General features: G+C 72.6%; 1 protein-coding gene across 1 annotated transcript; it reads right to left on the bottom strand.

The window, feature by feature from the left end:
• Nucleotides 1–118: 118 nt before the first annotated feature.
• Nucleotides 119–17,608, bottom strand: LOC137161251 (collagen alpha-1(XI) chain-like). The gene is made up of 30 exons (XM_067560354.1): nt 17,485–17,608; nt 13,754–13,921; nt 13,397–13,610; nt 12,593–12,755; nt 10,772–10,891; nt 10,023–10,157; nt 8,677–8,808; nt 8,396–8,572; nt 7,955–8,002; nt 7,565–7,606; nt 7,313–7,375; nt 7,112–7,186; nt 6,679–6,753; nt 6,484–6,540; nt 6,008–6,061; nt 5,548–5,601; nt 4,108–4,161; nt 3,616–3,669; nt 3,391–3,444; nt 3,264–3,308; nt 3,079–3,132; nt 2,958–3,002; nt 2,370–2,423; nt 2,027–2,071; nt 1,763–1,816; nt 1,397–1,441; nt 952–1,005; nt 665–709; nt 270–323; nt 119–139 (listed from the first exon to the last, which is right to left on the bottom strand). Exons 1-30 carry the CDS (start codon nt 17,564–17,566, stop codon nt 119–121), a joined length of 2,337 nt encoding a protein of 778 aa, XP_067416455.1. The 5' UTR covers nt 17,567–17,608.
• Between the last annotated feature and the right edge of the window lie 573 nt (nt 17,609–18,181).

The following is an 18,181-nucleotide window of genomic DNA, read 5'->3' as shown; positions in this document are numbered from 1 at the left end:
CCCACCGCCTGCAGCCCCACCCCCTGGCTCCCGCCCCTCCCCCAGAGCCACACCCCTCCTGCCCCTCCCCCAGAGCCACACCCACTTCCCCCCATCCTGCCCCACAACAGCAGCTGTGCTAGGCCCAGCCCACAGGAAACTGCCCCCAGCCCGGCAACCCCAGCTGCTGCGACCCCCCCCACTTCAGGACAGGCCCCGCCCACCCCCGACCCCCCCCCGCACAAGGGGTCCCGCTCACCCCCGACCCCCCCGCAGAGGGCCCCGCTCACCCTGTCGCCCTTGTGGCCCATGTCACCCTTGAAGCCCGGGAATCCATCTTCTCCCTGGACAGACACAGACAGGCCGAGTGGGGCTTGGCCCCCCCGTGGGGCAGGGCTGGCCGGGTCACCCCCACCCACACCTGGGGCGGGACCAGCCCCCCACCCTGGGGGGAGCCCCCCTTCTCGGCGTGCACTGGCAGCTCTGCACCGAGCGCCCGAGGTGGGGGGCGTCCAAGGGTTTCCAGCACCGACCCCCCAGTTCTTCCAGGGCCCCTCACTCCCGACCCGCAGCCCCTGCTGGCCCAGCCCCAGCCCAGGAGTCTCCCCACAGCCCCCCACATTTTTCTGCGCCTCCAAACCTGGCAGGTCCCGGAGGCTGTCCCCCCCCCGCCGCCCCCACTTACCTTCTCCCCTTTGCTTCCCTTCAGACCCCTGGCTCCGAAGGCCCCCTGTGGAGACATGGGGGTCAGAGGGGGACGGGGCAGCACTGCACATGGAGTGCAGGAGTTGGGGGGCCCCAGCGCTGGGGGAGGGGCCCCAGCCAGTGCCCTGGTGCCCGAGTCCCACACGCTCCAGACCCACTGGTGCACGGGGTGGGGGGACGGGGGATAGCTCCTGTCTGGGCTCTGAGCCTGTCGAGGGGCTGGGGGAAGGGGAGGGGGCATGGCTGGATATTCGGGGTGGTACCCACCTTGACCCCGCGGGGGCCTGGATAGCCAACGGGTCCCACAGCACCGGCTGGGCCCTAGGGACAGAGAGCGTCAGAGACCCAGCCCTGCTTCCCCACGGGCCCCCACAGGCACGATCCCTATGGGACCCCCCCAGGCACGACCCCCCCATGACCCCCATGGCCCCCCCACAGGCACAACCCCTATGGGCCCCCCCACAGGCACAACCCCTATGGGCCTCCCCACAGGCACGACCCCCCAAACCCCTATGGGCCGCCCCACAGGCATGACCCCCCCACACACCCCCAACATGGGGCTCCATAGGGCCTGCCGGGATGGGGCCTCTGCCCTGCGGAGTGTGGCCGCCAGGTGCCCCTGGAGGCAGCCCCACCCTGTCCCACGCTGCCCCCCGTGTGCCCAATGGACCGTGGGGGGCCCGGCCCCGGTTCAGGCCCTGGCGCTCTGTACCTGCAGCCCTTTCTCCCCCGCCGGCCCCTCTCTGCCCGGGTGACCCTACAACAAAGCACAAGAGACGCGTGGGGGGCAAGCACCCGGTCCCGGCCCCAGCCCCCGGCCCAGCTCCCCGGCTGCAGGGGACAGACGAGGAGGGGGTGGGTGTGCGAGTGAGTGTGCGAGGGCATGTGCCAGGGGACGTGCCAGGCCAAACCCAGGCCAGTATCTGAGACCCCCCCTTTGCAGCCCCCTCCCCTGGGTGACGCTCAGCCCCCCACCGAAGCGCTTGGGTCCCTGCGCCGGCCCAGGGGGCACCAGCCTCCCCTTCGGAGCAGTGTGGGTCTGCCCCCCCCCCACAGCCCAGTGTCCCTCGGTACTTACGGGGGGCCCCTCGGCCCCGGCCACCCCCGGCAGGCCCAGCGTCCCCGGCCGGCCCTGCGCGGGAAAGGACACGTCACCAGGTCACCCCACTCACAGCCGCCGGGGGCCACGCAGGACCCTGCCAGCCCTGCCCCCCAGCACGGGCTGCCCCCCCCCCCCCCCAAGAGGAGCCATCGCTCCCGGCCCCCCACTCCAGGCTGGGCACCCGGCGGCTGGACCAGCCCCACACACACTCCAGAGCAGCCCCACGCCCTCCCCACTCACCTTCTCCCCCAGCATCCCGACGGGCCCCTGGGGACCAGGCAGACCCTGGCAGACAGAACAGAGATGGGTCACCGGGGGGGGAGGGGTGACCCCGCCCCACCCCTGCCCGGGCCCCCAGCCCCCCATCACATTCGCCACCCCCGGCTCCAGCCCCCAGCAGCCCCATCTCCAGGCCCGTCCCCCATCTCTGCCCCCCCATGGGACTGGCCTGGGGGGGGCACTGGCCAAACCTCCCCACTATTAGTGATGGGGGGCGGGGGAACGATCTGATTGGCTGCGGGTCCGGGGCCTCCAGCCTTGCCCAGCTGACCCACGTGTGGCCCCGTGCGGGTGACGGACGTACCTGGGGGCCTGGGTTCCCCTGCTGCCCGGGGGGGCCCGGCTCCCCCTGGATCCCCTGTGGAGAAAGCAGCACCCCTGAGACGTGGGCACAGGCTGCCCCCCACCCACCCCACCCTGAGGCCAGCGCATGGGGCTTCCCGAGGCGGGGAACAAAGCCCGAGGGGCCAGCCCAGCGCTCGGTGCCACCCCATAGCGTCCTGCTGGGATCCTCCGCCGAGAGACCCAGGCCTGAACCAAGCCCCCCCCGCCAACCCCCCACAACCCCTACAGACCCCCACCGACCCTTACTGCCCCATGCCCCTCACCCTACATCCCCCTACACACCTTACAACCCACAGACCCCTACTTCCCCACAGCCCCTTCCCGCCTACACCCCCACAGACCCCACAGACCCCTACCACTCCGTATACCCCCCACCCTTCAGCCCTCTACACCCCCCACATGCAGAGCCTCAGGGCAGCAGCAGCCATGAGGACGCCCCAGCCCATGGGCCAGGCCCCCCCCCCCGGTCCCCGGCTATCCCAGAGCTGCACCCCCAGGGCCTGCCCCGCCCCGCGGGCGCCGAGGGGACCCACCCGCCAGCTCTCACCAGGTTGCCTTTGGGCCCGGGCGCCCCGTCGATGCCGCTGACACCCTGCAGGGGGGAGGGGAGAGCGTCAGTGGGGGGGCAGCAAACACACACGGGGCACACACACAGACAGGTCTCGTACCGGCTGTCCTGGGGGGCCAGGGGGGCCACGGGAGCCGACCAAGCCTCGCACACCCTACGGCCGAAGAAAGATACATTAGACTGCCCCAGAGTGCCAGCCCCCCTCCACCCTAGCAGAGCCCCCCCGAGAGCCAGGGAGGGAACCCAGGAGTCCTGGCTCCCAGCCTCTCAGTGTGGGATACTCACAGGCTCCCCGGACTGCCCCCTGGGTCCTGGCAGGCCGCCCGAGCCCTAGGAGAGAGAGCGGAGCTGAGGGCGCAGTCGGACCCGCTGGGTGCCGGCAGCGCCCCCCTTCCCCGCTCAGGGCCCTTACCTTGGCGCCGTTCTCGCCTGGGGGGCCAGCCGGCCCCGGCTTCCCCACCTCCCCCTGCGGGAGAGAGAGAGAGAGGTGAGACCTGGCAGGCTAGGTGTGCGGGGCCCCACACTCACACCTGCCCCGTGGGGCCGGACACAGGGGTCGGACGTGGGGGAGTCAGGTGTGGGGACATGGGGGGGCAGGCGCAGGGAGGGGGGGGGCCACGCTCACGCTCACACTCACCTTGTGGCCCTTCTCGCCCGGCAGCCCTGGCAGCCCATCGAAGCCCCTGTCGCCCTGCGTGGAGGGGGGCAGCGTTAGGGGCGCAGGGAGTGGGGCGGGGACCGGGCCCAGCACACAGGGCATCCGGGGGGCCACGTCCCTCTGACGCCTCCCAGGGGCTGGCTCCGGGGGCAGCCAGCCCCTTGTCCTGCCATCACCCCCTTCTTCCCGCCCCATTTCCCCCCATCACCCCCCAACCCCCTTCCCTCCCGCCCCAAGGCCCCCTGCCAGAGCAGGCTCCATCTGCAAAGCTCCGCACGGGGTCACCTCAGCATCTCAGCGAGGGAAACCGAGGCACCGGTGGGGACGGGTCTCACCCGAGAGGAGTTTGTGGCTGTGCTGGGAACAGAACCAGAGCTCCCGGGCCCCGGCCCCCCGCCCAGAACTGCAGCTAGAACCCAGGAGTCCTGACGCCCAGCCCCGCCCCCCAGGGATCCCGATCCAGTCACAGACCTTGGGTCCGGTGTCCCCCGGAAGGCCCCTGGCGCCGTCCGCCCCAGAGCGGCCCTGCAAAACAGGGCAGGGGTGAGGGGGAACCTCCTGCCGTCGCCTGGCCCCGTGGCTGGGGGACAGGAGGGTCTGGCCCCGCCGGGGTGAAGCAGGGACTGGGGGGCCCTGGGCCGGGGGGGGCTGCAGGCGGACGCAGCCCAGGGACGGTCATGCGCGTGCGGAACGAGACCCAGATGCAACAGCGCTCGAGGGGGCGAGGGGGGCTGCTGACCCCACGGCGGGACCCAGCCTCTGACGCTGCCCCCTGAGGGGGCACCGGGCTGCAGACCAGCTGCTACCTAGGGTGGTTCAAAGCCCCCGGCCGGCTGGATCCCCGGGACCAACCGTGAACAATCAGCCGGAGTCCGAGCCCAGCCAGCCAGGGGCCAGGACCTTGGGGCCCGATCCCTAGGCAGGGGGGCAGGACACGAGTCTGGTGCTTGGTCTGAGCCAAGGGGGTGACTCTGCCGCCACAGGAAAGCCGCTGGGGGGTGACGGCCTGTCCCTGCCCGGGGGTGCCGCTGAGAACCTGCGAGAAAGCAGGAAGGGCTGTTGGCTTCTCTGGGGTGACGCTTTTGCCTTCAGAACCCAACGGGCCGGTGGCCGGGCGGGACCCGGGCCCATCCCTGAGGGCAAAGCGAAGCTGGCCTGCCTGACAGAGCCTGCTCCAGAGGGCCAGGGGCCCAGGGCTGAGTGGGTGCCTCTGCAGGACCAGAGAGGGGGATGTGACCCCGTTACCCTGAGCGGGGACAGCGGCCAGGGGAAGGGCCACAGGGGCCCCGCCAGGCTGCCCTCGCTGGACAAGGATCGGGGCCCTTCCGGCACCGCACAGGGACCGGCTCAGGGCATGGGGCAAGTCGCGGCTGCAACCAAGTGGGACTTTTCTGACTATTTTGTATGGACGCGGTGCGTGCCTCAGTTTCCCGTGTGTGCAGCACGTTGACCTGGGGGAGGGAAAGACGGTCCCTGGCTCCTGGGTGCCGCCAATGGGCAGGCACTTCCCGGGGCAGGCTGGAGGGCAGGGAGGGGGAGGCAGGGGCGCTCTTCGCCCGGGGCGGAGGAAGGGGTGAAGGGGCCTGCCGCAGGGCGGGGGCTCCCCGAGACGGGCTGCGCTGCAGCTCCAGCCCCTGCGCTAAGCACGAGCCGTTCGGTGCCAAGTTCCCCACCGCTAATAACCCATTTCCTGCGCCGGCGGGGAGTCCTGGCTGCCCGGCGTGGGGGGCAGAGCGCCGTGGGGGGCTCCCCCCGGGTCCCACCCAGCTGCACAGGCTGCGGGGAGGGAAGGCTCCGGCTCGGCCCCAGGAAGAGGGCCCCGCTCAGGGCTGTTCCTGAGCACAGGGGCGAGCCGGGGCAGGCTGGTGGGCTGGGGGTGTGGGGCGTGTCCCCACAGGCAGTCGCACTCACCCGTTTGCCCCTTTTCCCCAGCACGCCAGGCGGGCCCTGTGCCCCCCACGGACCCTGCGGGAGAAAGAAGGGCTGATAGCTCCGCTCTCCCCCCTGCATAGCCCCCCTGCCAGGCCCCCCGCCCCCCCGCCCAACCCCCCACTGGGCCCCGCACTCCCCTGAGCTGGGCTGGGCCCCTCCACTCCAGACCCTGCACCACCTCTGCCTCACTGGGCTCCACATTGGCCCCCAGCCAGCTCCCCACATCCCCCAGCACAGACCACCCCTCACCCAAACGAGGCCCCACACCATGCCCCCCGGTACCCATCACCAGGTGCCTGCTCCAGCCCAGGGAAGGGCACAGCTCAGCGCCCCATGCCTGGCCCCAGGGGAGCAGGGATCAGCACCCACCACCCCACAGCTGGCTCCCAGCACAGCCCAGAGACCCGCCCCACAGCCTCCCTGGAGTCACACGGCTCACCTGCGGCCCCATGTCTCCTGAGTCCCCTTTCCGGCCTGGATTTCCAGGGAGACCCTACCAAAACAAAGCAGAAAAGCGCCCAGGATCAGGTGGGGAAGGCAGGTGATAGCCCCCGGGTCAGTCCCTGGCACAGCTGCAGCTGGCGCCCCACAGGTGAAAGGCCCACGTCCCATTCCCTGCCCCACAGCCACCCACGCAATCCTGGGGCTATTTACATCCAGAAAATTAACCCCGAGATCTCTCCCCACATGCCCCGGCCCCCCACTGCCCCCACACCCTCCCACAGCCTGTCCGGGGACCCCCCACAAGAAGCCTGGAGGTTTGCAGGCGTCTCTGGGGCGACGGGACGGGGGCACCGTGAGCTGCTCCCACCCCACATCGACCGGCCCCTGCCCATCCCGTGGGACCGCCCCACACAGCCTCCCCCAGCCCCACCCTGGCACCCCAGGCCCGGCCACCCCCGACTCCCCACTCACCAGGGGTCCCGGCCGGCCAGTCAAGCCCGTCGGGCCCGGGGGTCCCTTCATGGAGAGCTGAGGAGAGAAGGAGACAGGTGAGGCGGGGGCAGAGACGGGGCCCCCTGCCCCCCGGGGCTCCTGAGGACCGCGAGCAGCCGGGGAGGGGAGCACAGGGCCGGACGGACAGACAGACAGACGGGAGCCTGGCTCTACCTTGGCCTGCTGCAGGATGGCCTGGGCCTGGGCCTCCTGGAAGGTCACCGAGGGCGAGTCCCGGCCGAACTGGAACTGGGGAGAGCGGGGCAGCGCCCGGGTCAGCGCTGGGGGGGACGGCCTGTCCCCCCCAGAACCAGCCCCCCCAGCGGGGAGCGGCCCAGCCTCCCACCCTCCCACCCCACACAGCGGGGAGCAGCCCCCCCACCTGGACACCAGCCCCCCCCACCTGGACACCAGCCCCACTCCCCCCCCACACGGCGGGGAGTGCCCCCCCCCACACCTGGACACCAGTGACCCAACCCATCTCACCCCCGCCCACAGCCCCGCCGGCCCAGGCTCAGTGGGGTCCCCCGCGGCCGCTCCCCACGGCTGGGGACAGCCCTTGTCCCACCCTGCCCCGTGCACCCCACGGGCCCCCGTCCGCACCTACCGGCAGCACAATCACGGTCCCGGGGGGGCCCCAGCCCCCGTCGGCTCCCGGCAGCCCCGGCTGCCCCGCAGGGCCCTGCAGAGAGGGAAGGGGGGGCCCCGTCAATCAGCAGGCGGCTCAGGCAGGGACTTGCAGCCCCCGCGGCTGGGCAGCCTCTGACAGGCCCCCGCCGCCCCCCTCCTCCCGCCGCGGCCTCCTTACCTGGTCGCCAGGGTCCCCCGGCGGCCCCACCGGCCCCCCCGGCCCCGGGGGGCCCATCTCCCCCTGGGAGAGACACAGAGGAGCCTCAGTCACTGCAGAGACCCACGGAGCCCCACGCCCGCCAGCCCCTGCTCCCCCAGCCCCCCTCCCCCCCCCCACTCCCCGGCTCCCTCCAGCGCCGGGCTGGGAGCCGCTGCGAGCGGGCGAGGTGCCGGGGTTCACCGACGGGGCCCCCCCGCGCCTGGTTCTTACCGCTGGCCCCGGGGCTCCCGGCGGCCCCTCGAATCGCCTGCCCTAGGAGAAGAAGAGCCGGTTAGGGCAGCGCTGACGGCACCCGGCCCCGCCCTCGCGCAGCCCCAGCACCCGCCTGGATGGAGCCCACGGTCCCCGGAGCCCCCGCGGCCCCACCGGGCACCCCGCCCAGCCGAGGAGGGGCCGTTGGGCCGGACAGACACAGGCTGGGCTAAGCCCTCCATGCCCTGGGCCCAGGGCGCAGGCAGCCCGTGCAGGGACCCGACCCGGCCGGGGCCCGTCCCCCCCCCGCGCCCCGGCCCGGCTTTTAGCTGGAGGACGAGGGACCCCCTGGGACCCCTGGGTGGCTCTGCCCTTGGCTGCGGTGCCGCGGCTGCACCGGCTACTCACGGGCTCAAAGACGGCCGGCTCCCCTTTCTCGCCCTTCGGGCTGGCTGCCTGCAACGGACGCGTGGGGCAGGATGAGACGGGGCGGCCAACAACCCCCGTCCCCCCTGCTCAGGCACCGCAGCCCCCCACCCGCAGGACCCTGCCCAACCTCCCGACAGCGGGCGCCACCCAGCGATATGGCCCACGGGCGCCGGGGACGGCCGTCTTGGCCCAGGCCCGGGCTGTGGGGCTAGCAGCCGGTACGGGAGGCCCCGAGCAGAAACCCGGATGGCCAATGCCCCGTCCCCCCCTGCCCGCCCCCACATTCCCGCCCGTGCCCCATCCCACCAGCATCCGTCTGCCCATTCCGACCACTGCCCCGTCCCCAGTGGCACCCCGCCCCCCCATTCCCATCCCCCATGCCTGCCCCCCCATTCCACCCGCGCCCTGCCCCACTCATACCCAGGCGGTCTGGAACAGGGTCTCCCGTCGCTCAGCGGCACCGTGGCGCTCCCAGCTGGCGTCGTGGCCCGGGGGCTGCCCGGCATCGTACTCCTCGTACTCCCTCAGGGCGTAGTCGTGGGGCTCTGTGCTGTTGGGGCCCCCGTCCGCCCCGATCACGTACTCCTCTCCCGGGATCTGTGGGGCGAGGGGGGAAGCCGGGGGTCACTGGCGGTTGCGGGGGGCTGAGGGGCACCATCCCCCAGCTCCCCCCTCTGGCCCTGCTCCCCCGGCCGCGGTACCTGGTAGGCATCGGGGAGGTGCAGGCTGACCGTCACGGTGGGGGCAGGCTCCATCCCGGGCCGGGGGCTGAAGTGCTCCTCCCCAGATGGGGTCACCTCTGGTGCAGGGGTTGCTTGTGTCGGGGCATCCTCCTCGAAGGGCCGTGGGGAGGAAACGGGGCATGAGGGGAGCCAAGTGGGCACCCAGCACAGCCCCCCTGGGCAGGGCCCGCCGGGGGGAGGGGCTGGTGGGGGGCGGTGCGAGTGGGCACTGGGGGGCGGTGAGGGGAGCGGCGCAGAGCCACCTCCTGCTGTGGGGAGTCGTGTCCCCACAGCTGCAGGTGCCGGGGGCCTGGTGCCAGCCCCCCCCAGCACCGCATCCCACCCTGACACAGGCGACTGCCAGGCCCAGGATCCGCCTCACCTGGGGGTGTCAGGGCCCCCCCTCCTGCCAAGCGTGACGCCGGCTCCGCTCCTGCCCGACCCACGTCTGCCACCAGCTGCAGCCTTGGCCCCGGTCCCAGGGCCGGGCAATCAGGGGACCCAAGCCCCTTCGTGGGGGCCCGGTCACTCAGCTGCCCCGTTCCTGGGGGTCCAGGGCCTGTCACGGCTCAGACGCTGCTCTGCCCCCAAGGGTCTGGGCATCTGGAGAGAGCTGCCCCCCGGCTCCCTGCCCCACACCCCTGCCCCCTGCCCCGTCCCAGCTCCCTGCCCCACACCCTGCCCCCTGCCCGCCCCCCAGCACCTTGCCCCTCATCCTGCCTCCAAGACCCCGCCCCACACCCCTGCCTCCCAGCACCCCCCAGCACCCCGCCCCGGCTGCCAGCTGGCTCTGTGCACAGCAGGTTTCTAGGGTAGCCAGAAGCGAGCCCGGTGCAATTCCAAAGCCAGTGATGGGTAGGGAGGATGGGGGCGGGGGTTGGTCCCAGGACCTCCGGCTGCCCTGACTCCCCATGTTAACCCCCTGGCTGACGCTGCCCCCGCCTGGGGCTCGTCTGGGGGCTCGTGGCCCGAGTTCCAGGTCCAACGGACCCAAAGGCCGAGTCCTCTCCTGGAGCAGATGAGACAGACGGGTGCAGGGCCTGGCGAGGGGCTGTGCCCACAGGGACGGAGGGGAATGGAGGGCAAGGCTGGACAGACAGAACTGGACGGACAGATCTCTCTTGCCCGGCCCTGGTCCAGGCCGCGGGGAGACAGCTGGCGGCAGAGCGGGTGGGCCAGCCCCGGGGCGGTGAATCAGCAGTGCGGCTGGGTGCGGCTGGGTGCGGCTGGGTGCGGCTGGGCGCGGGAAGCGGCGTGGGCAGAGCCGGGGTGGCCGGCAGCGGGTTAGGCAGCGGCACAGCGGGCGGGTTAGTCACTCTCTCTACCTGGCCCGGCCCCGCGGTCGGCGCCGAATCCGGCTGCGCCCGCTCCTTGTTCCGCTTCTTCTTGCCCCGGCCTTTGCCCTTCCTGCCCTTCCTGCCCTTCTTGCGGGGAGGGGCCGCGGTGGCCTCGGGCCCGCTCTGCAAGGGGGCAGGACGGGGGAGACACAGAGAGGGGCATGAGAGACCTGGCACCCACTGCCCGCCCCGGCTGGCACTGGCTGGGGGGCGAGAGCCAGGGGGCCGCCAGCCTGTCCTCTTCCATGCTGCTCCTGCCAGCAGGTGTCCGGAGCCCAGCCAGGCGACCAGCGTCTTCCCCCCAGACCCGACCCGCTCCAGAGTCTCCCCAGCGGGAGCAGGCCCAGGCAGCGAGTCGGGCCTGGACCCCGGGTGTCCGGGGGCTAAGCACTGGCGGGTGACGGGTGCTGGGCCGCATTGGGGAGCAGGGAGCCTCTCCTCGCAGCTGGGGGGTGCTGGGGCGGGGGCTCCACGCACAGCCCGGCCACGTGGCGGAGGGCGAGTGGCATGGGTGGGGGGAAGGACCCCGCTGCCCGGGACATGGGGATGCTGTGCCAGGCCGGGGGCGGCCGTTCCCAGGCCCGTCTGACTCATGGATGGAGACGAGGGTGCAGGCTCCGGCCGCGCCAAGCCCAGCTGGGCACATCCTGGCAGCCGGGGCCGCACCTGGTCCCCTGGAGCCGGGCCGAGGCCGTGGGACCAGAGGGGTCGGGGGGGGTTGGGGGCGTGGCACCTACCTCGGGGAAGGGGCCCGGCAGGCGGTAGAGCAGGGGCCCGTCGCAGCCCGGCATGTAGCGCTCGCAGTAGAGCAGAGCCGCCCGCGGGTCCGGAGCGATCAGCAGCTGCTGGAGGTCGCCCTGGGCGGGAGGGAGGGAGGCAAACCGGGCTGAGCGGCGGCTGGGGCAGCGTCGCCCCCGGGGCCCAGCCTCTGCCCCCCAGGCCGGCTCACACGTCCCTCCCGGCTCCCACGGCCGCAGCTGCAGGAGCTGGCTGGGACCCGGCGCTCGCCGGGGCGGGGGGCCGGGGGGCAGGTGTTTCCCAGTGCGCAGCGTGACGGGGCTGGCGCGGGGCCCGGGCGCGGCTGGCGCTGGCACGAGCCAAGAGCCGCATCCCTCAGGGCCTGGCTGCCGGCTCCTTAGTGCCTCTCAGCACGGCGAGCGGGGATGCTGGGACACGGGGCGACGCGCCACAGCGCCGGGGGGTGGGCACGGCCGTCCGGGGGGGTGAGAACTGCACACGCCTGTGCCCACCGGCACCCCCTGCCGCTGCCCAGATGGGATCCAGGCTCCCCCCCAGCCCTTTCCCGCCTGGCCATGGCCCCCCAGCCTACACCGCCTGGGGAGAGACGCGCCCCTCGCACACACACAGCCCTGGAGACCTCTCTGACCCGCTGGGACCCACTGGCGGGGGGAGCCCCCCAGCCCCGCCCGGCTTCCATCGCTCAGATCCCCACAGACCCCCCGGGCACCGTGTGGGGCTGGGACGCAGCCCTGGGGCACACAGGCCCGGCGGGGGAGTGGGAATAGGCACCAGATGCGGCCCGGCAGGGGGGCTCCCTGGGAACATTCCTCCGGCCCGCCCGCCCCCACGTTCCCAGGGAGATCAGCTTCGCCAGCCGGCAGGGCCAGTGCAGAGCATCTGGGGCCCCCTGCCCCCTGCCAAGGGGGACCCCAGGGTCAGGCCAGGTCACCCTGCTCCCCCCGCCCCGCCCAGCTGGCGCTGTCAGACAAGAGGGCCCCACCCAGGGCCAAGCCCTGCCCTCGTCCCCCCACAGTCTCTGCCCGGCCAGGCCCGGTGGGGGGCAGAGCCCAGGAAGCTGCCGTGAGCTGCGGCCCAGCCTGGCCCCGCCCTGGGCGCCCCGAGGGGCCCGGCTCCAGGACAAGCGGGGCCTTGTTCCCAGCCGCCCCCGGCCCGGCTCCCCGGCATCAATGGGGCCCTTCACCCGCGGCCCCTGACATTTGCCGCTCGCAGACTCAGCCGGCAGGAATGTGGGGGCGGCAGCCTGGCCTCTGGGCCCACAGCTCCCGGGGCAGCTCCTGGCTCCTCGGGGCGCCCCCAGCCCCCCGGCTGCCTGCTGAGGAGCGCAGGCCCCCCAGGCCAGACGTACGCACGGCCACCTCCCGGCCCCAAGGCCCTGCCCCCATCATGTACCCCAGCAGACGGGCCCCCTACACTGGGGTGAATGGCAAACTGGGCCCCGCTCGAGGCTCCAGCCCCCCGGCCCGTGGCCCTGCTCGGCCCCTGGGCCTGCCCTACGGAGGACCCCGCACCCAGCTGGCAAAGGCAGCTGGGGTTAGACGCAGACTCAGCCGGGGGCCCCTGTGGCAGGGTCCGTTCTTCACACCCAGGGCTAGAGACACCTGCCCGCAGGGTGCCAGGAGCTGGCCGGGCAAGGGGGGCCCCCGGCACCCCCCACATCAGACCCGGCCTGACCCACTGCATCACCAGGGAAAGGGCAGCCCTGGCCCCAGCCTGCCTCCGCCCCACCCCGCCCGGGAGCTGCCGGGTCACACTGAGCGCTCGGCCCTGCCCCCCGAGTCCCGCCGGCGCGGCCCCACCTCGAACACGGCCTCGTCCAGCAGCCGGGCCCCGAGCAGGGTGACACCCGCCGTGCTGACCACGGGCCGGGCCCCGCGCTCCAAGGGCAGCGTCACGGGCGCCTCGCAGTCCACCAGCAGCGACACGTTGGTGCCCTCCACGCTCAGCGCCACACGGTGCCACCTGCGGGGGGCGCTAGTGTCACGGGGACCGACCGCAGCCACCCGGGCCGGGGAGCCCGGACGCCTGGGTTCTATCCCAGCTCCAGGAGGGGAGTGGGGTCCAGTGGTTAGAGCAGGGCGGTGCTCAGAGCCCGGACAGCTGGGTTCTATCCCGGCTCCGGGTGGGGAGTGGGGTCCACTGGTTAGAGCAGGGCGGGGCTCAGAGCCCGGACGCCTGGGTTCTATCCCAGCTCCCGGAGGGGAGCGGGGTCCAGTGGTTAGAGCAGGGCGCGGCTCAGAGCCCGGACAGCTGGGTTCTATCCCGGCTCTGGGTGGGGAGCGGGGTCCAGTGGTTAGAGCAGGGCGAGGCTCAGAGCCCGGACAGCTGGGTTCTATCCCGGCTCCGGGTGGGGAGTGGGGTCCAGTGGTTAGAGCAGGGCGAGGCTCAGAGCCCGGACGCCTGGGTTCTATCCCGGCTCCAGGAGGGGAGCGGGGTCCAGTGGTTAGAGCAGGGCGGGGCTCAGAGCCCAGACACCTGGGTTCTATCCCCAGCTCTACCTTGACTCCAGCTGGCAGCAGGGACAGCGGGCGTCTCCCCCAGACGTGCCCGTCTTTCCAGCCCTGTCCCCACGCCCGCCCCAGCCCGCAGGGCCCGGCACTCACTTGCCGTCGGCCAGGCTGACCCTGCGGAAGAGCGGGTATCGCTCCGGCGCTGGCTGCCCGTCCTGGTCCTCGTAGAGAAATACGGGCGAGCGGCCGATCTCCACGCCCAGCTGCTGCACTCCCCGCTCGTCGTAAAGCGACAGCAGGAAGGCCTGGCTGCCCCGCCGCGCCCGCAGCGTCGCCAGGATGGAGAAATCCTCAGGGAAGGGGCCGTCTGGGGAGGGAGAACAGGCACTGGGCTCAGCCACAGCCCATGCCCGGAGCCAGAGCCTGCCCCGCTCCTGGCACCAGCCCCTCGGCCCGCCTGCCCACTGCCGGCACCCCCCAGCCCTGACCCGGCGCCCGGGCGGCCCGTACCTGGGAAGAGCTGGCGGGTGGGGGCGCTGAGCCGGGTGCCGTTCTCCAGGCGGAACGCCAAGTCGCTCGCCTCGGCCCCGCGCCGCTGGGGGCAGATCCCGGCCGTGATGGAGACGCCGTCCCTGCCGCCCTGCACGCCCAGCGCCTGCAGCACATCCACTGGCTCGGCTACGGAGCGACGGGAAAACAGGGTCACGGTGCAGGGTCACCTCTGCCACACGGGGTCACCCTCCCCGGGGTCACCCCCGCCCTCTGCACCAGGGGCTCCCCACACTCGGCCTGGACTCAGGTCAGGCCCTGCCTAATCAGCTCCCAGAATGCCTTGCTCACCCAGCCTCATGTGAGTCCCCCCTCCAGTGCCTCAGTTTCCCCCCTTCCTTGCCAGGGCACTGGGAGGTGCCAGGCAGCTGTGCAGCTCCAACGACCCCCCCAGCCGGCCGAGATTCCTTCCCTGCATTCCTCTGCCCCACTTGGCACCGGCGCTGGGGCGAGGACTCTGCCCTGGGGGAACCCGCTGGGCCAGGCAGGTGCCGCGGGGCCTGCAGCTGCCCTGCTCCCGTCTCCCTCTGAGGCAGAGCGATGCCTGGGGATGCCCTACCTGCCCCCTTCTCAGCCTCACTCATCCTACCGGGCGGATCAGAGGGGCTGTGTGAGAAAAGCCACCCTTCCCCCCCCATTTCCCACACCCCTAGCAACCCCCCCACCCCACCACCCTGCAGCATCCAGCCACAGACCCCTCGGCACCTCAGGGGTTAATCCTGGAGCAGCCGGGGGGGGGCAGACGCTGGAATGGGGGGGGTCAGATTTCCATCCCAGACAGAGCAGCCCCTCTGCCCTGGGGCAGCAGCGCCTGTCCCCACTTGCCTGGCGGAGGGCCTGTCTAGACAGGCTGGGGGGGAAGGGAAACCGGGGTAGGGGGCCCCATCCTGGGCCAGCTAAGAGACCAACTGGTGCCGTGCTGGCCAGACAGACAGACAGCGGTGGGGACACCTGGCCCCAGGTCCCCATGGCTGTCCAGCAGCGCCTGAGTCGGACGCACAGACGGGGGGGCTCTGTGCCCCGCTGGGTGTGAGCGAGGGGAGGGGACCCAGCACTGGTTCCCAGGCTCTCCTGACCCCGGCGCTTGGGTCCCATTTCCTGCCGGGAGCTCCCAGAGGAGCCGTGCTCGGTCTCCAGGCCCCAGCAAGGGGGGCCCAGCCCCCCGCTCAGAACACAGGCTACAGCGAGTCAGTGGGGTTAGAGACTCCCCCAGACCCCCAGCCATCCTGTGCACCTCCCCCCCAGCCCCTAAGAGACCCCAGCCACAGGGCCCCCCCCAGCTGGGGCAACGGATCTGGAGAGAGGCAGAGACCCCCCCTCCCAAGCCAGGCCCAGGCCCAGGGCTGGGCTGGCAGGGGCTGCGGGTCAGGAGTGAGGGGCTCCAGCAGAGCTGGGGGGGACCCTGGCCGGGAGGCAGACTGGGGAGACGTGCAAGCCCTGGGAGGGAGCGGGGCTGGTCCCTGGCAGTGCTGGCCTTGGAGGCTGAGCTGTGGGTCCAGCCCTGTCCCTCTCCACCCCATGGGCTGCAGGGATCACAGGCCCAGCCCCCTTCACCCGGGATCCCAGCCCTGCTCGCCAGCCTGCCTAGCACCGGGGGTGGGTGTCAGCCCTGGCTCTGCACCGCAGGCGCCACGGGGTCCCCAGCGCGGGCCGGGCAGCCGGAGACCTGGCGGGATGCAGCCAACCCAGCGAGAGGGTCCTTCCGTGCCGGCCTGGGCTCCCGTGGCCCCAGCAGCACCTTCAAAGCAGGGATGCCTGCCCCACTGTGGGCGCCCCCCAGCCCAGAGCCCCCCGACCCAGAACGCCCCGGCACCGCCCCGTCTGGAATACACACGAAGGAGCCGAACCGCGGGGAGCCACCCAGCCCAGCCCCACTCCTGCGACACCAGCACCCCTGCCCCAGGGCCCAGTGGGATCGATTCTCTGGCTCGCCTTCACCTTCTGGCAGCACCGGGGTGAACCGCACAGGCCAGCACCGGCTCACCCGGCCAAGCTGGGGTGGGGGCCTTGGAGTCCAGACCCCGCCGCATTCCCCAGCCATGGCCCCGGGGCAGCGCTGCTCCCACCTGGCTGAGCACGCCGGGCGTGGCCAGGCCCCGCTTGCCAGCAACTGGCACCCCCGGGGTGCGGCACCGCGGCCGCCAGCCACGAGCCTGCCCCCACCCCAGCACAGATCTGCCCGGCCGGGACACGGAGCCTGGCCCCACCCGCCTGGGAGCCGGACGGAGCCGTGCTGGGGCCTTGCATCTAGAATAAATAGAGCCTTGTCCCTGCAGGATGGACAGACGGGAGAGGGAGTGGGGACAGACAGACAGGGGTGTGGGGAGGCACAGGGCGACCCACGGGCCATCCCAGCTGAGTCCCCCTCCCGGAGGCAGGGCCCGCGCGGGAGCCCTGGGCGCCCAGCTCCAGCTGTCTCCGCCAGGGGCTGGGGGGCCCGGCCAAGTGCCAGGTGCAGCTGTGCACAGCTGGACGAGCGTCACCGCTGACTCATCGGTACCTGTCGGCCCCCCCCAGGCCCTCCGGGCGGGGGCGTCAGCGAGAAAATCTGGGGCAGAGGAGACCCCCAGTCGCGCTGGGAGCCCCCCTTGCTGGCAGCACCAAGGGCTCAAGGCTGGAGACACTGGCTGGCCCCATGCCTGGGCCAGGCACAGATATTGGAGGGCGCCCCAGCCAGGCCCGAGACTCCCCCAGCCTGGGGCCACTCCCTCCCCCAGGTGTGGGAGGAGCCCTCCTAGGTGCCCTGTCCGTGGTGCTGAACGTAGCCTGGTGCACCAGGCCCCACTCCCCCCAGAGCCCAGGAGAGGACACAGGAGTCCTGGCTGCCAGCCTGCCCCCCACCCCTGCCCCCCACCCCTCCCAGAGCCACGGGCCGGGGGTAAACGGGCCTGACAACAGCCCATCTCTAGAGCTGCTGCGGCTCAGCATGGGGCTGGGCCCCCCAGCTGCCCCTGTCAGGCCCCTCCCGCAGCCCCCAACTCAGTCCCAGCTCAGGATGAGGTGTGGGGCTGGAGGGGCTGAGCCCTGGGGGCTGGTCTGGGCTCCGCTGGGGGGAGCAGAGGAGCCGGGGTCGGCACATGCCTGCTCCCCTGGTGTGCCTGGCTGGGGCGAGCTGGGCTCAGGAGGGCCTGGGTGTGGCTAGGGGTGTCGGGGGCTGGGAAGGGGGGCTGGCCGGGGGGGACTGGGCCTACCCCATCTCTCCTCTGTGTCCCCCCCATTGGACCCCGGGCCGGGGGGAGTGATGGGGGGCACATGCGTGTGTGCGTGTGTGTGTGATGCACACGCGTGTGTGCATGTGTGAGGCTGCATGTGGCAGCGGTGTCCGTGTCCAGCCGGCCCCTTGCTCCGGCCCAGTCCGGCCATCCTGGGCCCAATGTGCGACCCGCCCAGGGGGTGGTTTTGCCTCTCGTGTTTCAGAGGCGGGGGGGCTGGATGATCAGTTTGTGTCAATGTGGGCGGGGGGACCGGTGGGGGGCCCCCCCCCTGCGATGACCCAGCCAGCCAACACCCCCGTCTCCGAGCTGCCTCCCAGGCCATGGGGTGCGGATCTGCCCCAGGCAGCCTCTCCGCCGTGCCCAGCGGGGGACACCCTCCACCCCAGCCCGGCGGAGCCCCCCCAAATATGCCTCCCTCCTGGTGCCCCAGCCTGGCCCCTGAGCCCTGCGCCCGGGACCCCCCATGCCCACGGTTACCTGCCCGCGCCCAGGCCAGGCCGTGCAGCAGCAGCAGGAACTGGGCCCCCCAGGGACCCCGCGCGCCCGGGTACCGCGTCATCCTCAGCGCTGCTCCGGGGCTCCTGTCCCGCCGGGTGCCGGCCGCCTCGCCCCAGCCCTAGGAGAAACTGAACAGCCGGAGCAGAGAGAGCCCAGCCCTGCCCTGTCCTCCCCCCCCTCCCGGCCCTGCCCTCCCCTTTCTCCTCCCCTTTTCTCTTCCCCGCTCTCCTCCCTCTCAGCTCTCCCCCCTGCCCTATAGCCCGGGCAGGGCTGGGCGTGGCTGGGGGATGCTGCCCCACTCATGCCCTGGGGACGTGGGGCGAGTGGCTGCACCCCCCAGTGGGCCCCATCCCGTGGGTTCCCCCAGCCAGGCCCCCAGGGCGGCACCGAGGGGCTGGGAACTAGAGTGGGGGAGCCCAGCCGCAGGGGCTGGGGGCAGAGCCAGGGGTGGAACCCGGCGTCCTGCACCAGGCCAGGCCGAAGCCACGAGCCCAGCACAGCTGGCAGGGCAGGGCAGCCCCTCACCCTGGCCTCAGGCCAAGGCCCCGAGCCCCCAGCGCTGCGCCTGGAGACAGGCCACAGGGCGCCCCATGGGCCCGATCGGCCCAGCTCTGGCAGCACCACGAGGGGAGGTAAGTGGGGGGCTGAGACCCCCCCGATCTGCCAGGCAGACACG

The sequence above is a fragment of the Emydura macquarii genome, unplaced genomic scaffold (assembly GCF_026122565.2).
Source record: "Emydura macquarii macquarii isolate MOO-44397 ecotype Brisbane River unplaced genomic scaffold, CSIRO-AGI_Emac_v2 contig_2292, whole genome shotgun sequence".
Taxonomy (NCBI): domain Eukaryota; kingdom Metazoa; phylum Chordata; order Testudines; family Chelidae; genus Emydura; species Emydura macquarii.
This window is presented reverse-complemented; position numbering and strand designations above follow the sequence as displayed.

Excerpts from the sequence above, each read along its gene's own strand:
- LOC137161251 (XM_067560354.1), bottom strand. The coding sequence starts at position 17,566 with ATGACGCGGTACCCGGGCGCGCGGGGTCCCTGGGGGGCCCAGTTCCTG. Across the intron at positions 3,445-3,615 it reads CGGGCGAGAAGGGCCACAAG|GGGGAGGTGGGGAAGCCGGG; the intron begins GTGAGTGTGAGC and ends TCTCTCCCGCAG. Across the intron at positions 3,133-3,263 it reads GGGGGCAGTCCGGGGAGCCT|GGTGTGCGAGGCTTGGTCGG; the intron begins GTGAGTATCCCA and ends CTTCGGCCGTAG.